Source organism: Triticum dicoccoides, chromosome 7B, assembly GCF_002162155.2.
Source record: "Triticum dicoccoides isolate Atlit2015 ecotype Zavitan chromosome 7B, WEW_v2.0, whole genome shotgun sequence".
Lineage (NCBI taxonomy): Eukaryota > Viridiplantae > Streptophyta > Magnoliopsida > Poales > Poaceae > Triticum > Triticum dicoccoides.
In genome coordinates, this window is record NC_041393.1 from 68,426,846 (window position 1) to 68,432,214 (window position 5,369).

Below are 5,369 nucleotides of genomic sequence, written 5' to 3' on the forward strand. Positions count from 1 at the left end.
TTCAATTGCTTGTTTTATTTCACCACTTCCCTATTTTCCATTTTATTTCTTTTTTGGTTAAAAATGAATGTTTTCATGAGATATACGAATACTACTATTTGGGAAGCCATATCATCTATTTTCATGCACGGACATATTTTTTGAAATATGTCATTTTATAACTTTTTTTGAGACATTGTCATTTTATAACTGAACCAGTCTTTCATTTTGAAAAATAGATGAGCATTTTTAACAGGGTCAACGGGCCGTAGAATTGGCCGGTCCATTCGGGTGAGGCTTTTCAGGCGGAGCCTTCTTCTTTGTTCTTCCCGCTCATAGCCCGATCCAGGGCAAGCCCAGTGGCACGAAAGCGCCCGTGGTTTCCAGAAGGAATCCGGCGCAGGCGTGCCCAGCGCTCAAACCCCGAATAGCAATATATCCCTTTCGTCTCGCGCACCCCCTCCTCCCCTCCCGATCACCCCGTGCGTCGCCGTGCATCTTCCCCGTCCGCTCGTCGCGTCGCCGTCCGCTTCCTCCTCCTCGCCGTCTCGGCCGCCGTCCGCCGGCGTCGCGTCCCTACAGACAGACCGGAGAAGGTGAGCGACCGGTCCCCTCTCTCGCCCTGTTTCGACCTCCTCCAAACCCTAGATCTAATCTCTCCCGCTCGCTCGTCCCCGCGGCGTCGTTCCCCAAACCCGGGCTCGGCAGCGAGCTTCAGATCTGCTGCCTTCGGCTCGATTGCTCCGACGATCTGTTGGATTTTTCGCCTGCTTCGTTGAAATCTAATGGCTCTCGTTGTTATCGGCAGGTAGGGTGGTCCGCTGTGATGGCGCGCGTGTACGTCGGGAGCCTGGATCCTGCTGTGACGGCCCGGGAGCTCGAGGACGAGTTCCGCGTGTTCGGGGTTCTCCGGAGGTTAGTCATCCGTCTATGTTCTCGATTCTCTGCGATTGTTCCTGCCTCCGCTCGAATTGCACGTTTACGCGATGAGAAGCATGGGCGGATTCTCTGCGATTGTTCCTGCCTCCGCTCGAATTGCACGTTTACGTGACGAGAAGCATGGGCGGAGGGTGAGCCATAACCTATGGTGGAACGGCTGACAGTTTTCAGGGAACGATATAATGCTTTGGCGATAGATGAGTTTGCGGCATATTGTTTTAATTACAATCGAGTTTTCAGGTAGCAAATGATGCTTGGATTATGCAGGTTCTAGAATTCTAGCTGCTTATGCATATCCATGAATTGGCTATCCACGAGTACTATTTTTTTATGGAGATTTTTGTTGTCATGCTACAATTCTTGTATATAATTCTGGTATCCATCTATGGATGCATTTTTGTTTGTAGCATAAAATATAAATCTGGATGCATTCTAGCACGGCTGGGCGGTGAACTCTACCTTGTGTAATCCTGTCATCAGCTGCATATTAACCAGTAGCTGGATACATGTCCAAATTATTTAATGTCTATAATACAGCAAAATATGTGGCCAATTTACCGAATCTGAACTTTCTGTTCCGGCCCACTGGGACAAGCCATGAAGTACCTCTAGAATTGCTTATTTTCTTGACTTGCTTTTGATAAACACATCACCTAAGCATGGTTATGTACCCTTTGCATTAATAAATTTGTTACTTTCTGCCTGTGCTGATACAATTTGCTGGATGCTGATACAGTTTGCTTAATTTTATTTTGTGGTAGCAGTGTATGGGTTGCAAGGAAGCCACCTGGTTTTGCATTTGTTGATTTTGATGACAGGAGGGATGCTCAGGATGCAATTAAAGATTTAGATGGTATGTGGCCAGTGTTTTTGTGTGAACGTGCTCTATCATATACAATTAAAGATCTACATGGAAATCTTCCTTATTCTGAATGTTAGATCATAGGCTGTTTTATTCAGATAACAGAGAATGTCCATTATATCACATGGTTCTTTGTGACATTTGATTTTGTTCACTGAGCTTGTTGGAAGTTTTGCAATGATATTATTTTTACTTCTTAGGATTTGATGTCTCCTTTTGGCTCTGACCCTGTATTTTGCATATGCAGGCAAGAATGGTTGGAGAGTTGAGCTGTCTCGTAATGCAAGCAGTGGTCGTGGTGGTCGTGATCGATCTGGTGGATCTGAGATGAAGTGTTATGAGTGTGGTGAGTCTGGTCACTTTGCCCGTGAATGCCGTCTGAGGATTGGTTCTGGGGGCCTAGGCAGTGGAAGGCGTCGCAGCAGGAGTCGAAGCCGCAGCCGCAGTCGGAGCCCTAGGTACCGCAGGAGTCCAAGCTATAGCAGAAGGTAATCAAATAGTTGTTAATGTTTTTTTTCAGACAATAGTTGTTAAATATATATACTTAAAAAAAGTTCCTGTTATACTTCGCTGATATGTAGATTCATTACTATCACACATGATCATGCAAAGGATTAGTGACTAGCAGCAATAGTATTGTTCTGCAATTTGAACCCTTTGATGACATGATGAACAATGTACTTTTCGTAGTGTTCCCTGATTTGTTTCAAAATTATTTTGCGACATGAGGTATAGTTGTGGGGGTGGCTATGGTACATGGCTACATGCAGTTCTAGACATTGTCTTCTGATTTTTACCTGTTAGATGTTAATCCTCCTGTATCGTTTCTTGCTTCATGGTTGAGTATTTGACATGGAAAAGGTGTTTGTAATTGCATGGAAGAATAGCAACTGGGTCATCTTTGCTCTTTTGTTTATTTTCTTGTACCTTGTGAAGTATGCTCAATGATGGCAATTGTGCAACTGCTAGATTTACATGGGAAAAGGTATGATCAATTTGGGATTGCTATTTTTGGTGCAGTATTACTTGAGCTTGTGGCTACATTAAGCTCCTCGATTTTCTTCTGTTTGACATTGACATTTATCTACCTCTACTTTTCGCTAGTTGCATTTTGAGTAGTCAAGTCGGAAGGTTTTAGCGCATAGAAAGAATACCCTGCATACCAAATCTGCTGTTATTCTTTGTCACATTTGCTTCTTATGCTAAATCTGTAGCTATATTATATTATTACATGAAGAACAATAGATCTGATAAATAAAGATATGCTCTGTAAACAGAAGCTACAGCCGCTCTCCAAGGCGTCGTAGTGTGTCACCGGCTCGTGGGCGCAGTGTGAGCAGGTCACCAGTGCGTGGACGTGACGAATCTCCTGCCTATGGCAATGGGTAATGCATATCTAAGTAATTTTTTTGGCAGGTACTGATTTACCTTGAATGATTTCTACTGTATGTAATGCATCGTTACTATTATGGTTCCAGGTATCGTCGCAGCAGGAGCTAGAGCTGTACGTTATGTCTGGAGAGTGTTCTGTTGCAAATATTGCTCTATACCCGTCAGCTATGAACAGTGTCATGTCCCCCATTTGAAACATCCGCCATCGACTGCTTGAGTTTGGTTAAGTTCCCCATAACCTTTTCCGCCCTATTATGGTTGTGTTTGACTTTATCTCTAGATAAACTTATGGATGGGTGTATCATTAACTAAGACCAGCTGTCTTTTCTTTTGTGTGTTAAAAAGGCATCGTCCTGCACTGCGTAAAAGCGTCGGCCGGCTACGGCTTTCAGTTATGTCTTCATGGTTTTGCTCTTCGCTCTTCGTTCATCCCTCGCCCTCGCCTGCTCCATGCAAACTTCGTATTAGTTCCTGCAGACGACCCCTCTGCGTCGCGTGTTCTTCGTTGAAGATATTGCTCGTCAAAAAGCAGTAACGACCTTTCATCTTTTGCAAATTGGTAAGGTTTGATTGTGCTGATAAATGCAGCTTCTGGAAGCGCAAATTTCTTTGTAGGATGTGTCTCCAGAAGCTGCATCTGCTTGCTTCTCTTGGACTGACGGCAAGGTATTTAGTTGAATGGCCTGCACCCTTGCCTCTGAGCCCCATGCCAGGTGATGAGGTCATCTGAGGGGCAATTATACCTGGGTAAGTATTGCAGGAGGTGCAAGCCTGTCTAGACTGCGATGCAGAGTTCGGCAGTTGGCGTCGTTCTGCATGCTCTTCGTTCTCAACTTATCCCCGACATGCTGCCTGCTGTTCTTCTCCACATTCTGCTTTCTTCACTGCGCATACGGTTGAGCTCCTCGGTAGCTTATATCTTCCAGTCACATTCTGTTGCTGTTGGATGCAACATATTCGTCAATAGGTTTATTCTAATAATTTGGTTGAGCCTGCACTTGTGAACCTGAATTTTCAGATCCTAGATTGTTCTGACATTGAAGTGTCAGACATGTTACATAACCTTGATCTGCTTTCTGTTTTCAATTTGTGCGGAATGTTCCCTTGGTCGGTATGCTTTGCTGGCCTCCTTGCAGCATGAAATAAGTCTGTGGACTTTTTTGGGTGCAAAAGATGAAAAAAGAGTGGAGTAGGTTGGCTTGAACTATTTTATTGTCGTTAGTAGAGACTTCATCTGCGTTGACAGTTTGTTGCTCCGTGATTGATTGATTTCTTCAGTAGCATCTGAGCCAAATTCTGGCAGAAGAAATCAATAGGTTTAATATGCTAGTAATTGATTTTGCACTTGTGAACTTCAAGTTTCAGAATCGAGTTTGTTCTTACACTTCACCTCCCCACCTTTGTCATTGTTAGTGCGATTTCAATTCGTCGCTATTAATCTCAGCTGAAAGCTCTGCTGCATGCGAAATGTTTGCTGGCCTCTTTACTATATTGCGAGATAAATGTGGAGGTTAGCGGCGTCTCGCCGCATAATTTTGCTATTGAAAAGAGCGGTTGGCCAAGCTCTGACCTGTCGAATTCTCATGGCTCAGTAGCCAAGCACCCCATGCCATGCCCCTTTCGTTCTCATGTCTCAACTGATCGACGGCACACCCTGTCCTCACCGCGCGGCCACCGCCCATCGCCATCCATCGATTTCTTCAGCACCGCCCTCACTGCATTGAGATGCAACATGCTTGTGGATTTGTTTAGTTGGTGTTGGAAGATAATTATGCCTGATCAAAGGTTACCGCATTTTATTTTATGTTATAGGAGAAACCCTTGAGTGTGCTTTTCACAAAGTGACATGATGATGCGGACGCTTCTGGGCGGGCATCGTCTCGTTACCTTTGGCCGCCTCCCTCTGCCTGAGCTGTCGGAGCGACCACGCCGCCGGGAACCAGTGGCGTAGCGTACGTTGGGCTGTCCAAGTTCCATCAGCCGCGGGCCCGTGGCTTCCCGGCCGCAGAACAAAAATCTGCTGCTGATCGGTGGCGTTTAGCTGTTCATCGTACTATAATAACAAGGATTAGATTGGGCAGTTGGGTTCGGGGAGCAGACGCATGCGGCGGTTGGCACCGGCACCAAATTAAGACAGTATGGATGGCGAATTAAACCAGCCAGAAAACAGCTACTAGTAGATGCCGGCGGCCAGGCC

General features: G+C 45.4%; 1 protein-coding gene across 3 annotated transcripts; it reads left to right on the top strand.

The window, feature by feature from the left end:
- The first annotated feature begins 351 nt into the window (after positions 1-351).
- On the top strand, positions 352-4,286 carry LOC119336959 (serine/arginine-rich splicing factor RSZ21A). 3 transcript variants are annotated; one of them, XR_005162933.1, is made up of 7 exons: positions 352-575; positions 788-894; positions 1,683-1,771; positions 2,028-2,268; positions 3,058-3,165; positions 3,259-3,703; positions 3,788-4,286. XR_005162933.1 is itself a non-coding variant. In XM_037609048.1 (6 exons), the coding sequence occupies exons 2-6, from the start codon at positions 806-808 to the stop codon at positions 3,278-3,280; spliced, it is 549 nt and encodes a 182-aa protein (XP_037464945.1). In that variant the 5' UTR covers positions 352-575; positions 788-805; the 3' UTR covers positions 3,281-4,286. The 3 variants fall into 3 exon arrangements, 1 of the variants encoding a protein (XP_037464945.1); XR_005162934.1 differs by having other exon boundaries at positions 3,259-3,394; positions 3,518-4,286; XM_037609048.1 differs by having other exon boundaries at positions 3,259-4,286.
- Positions 4,287-5,369: the final 1,083 nt, after the last annotated feature.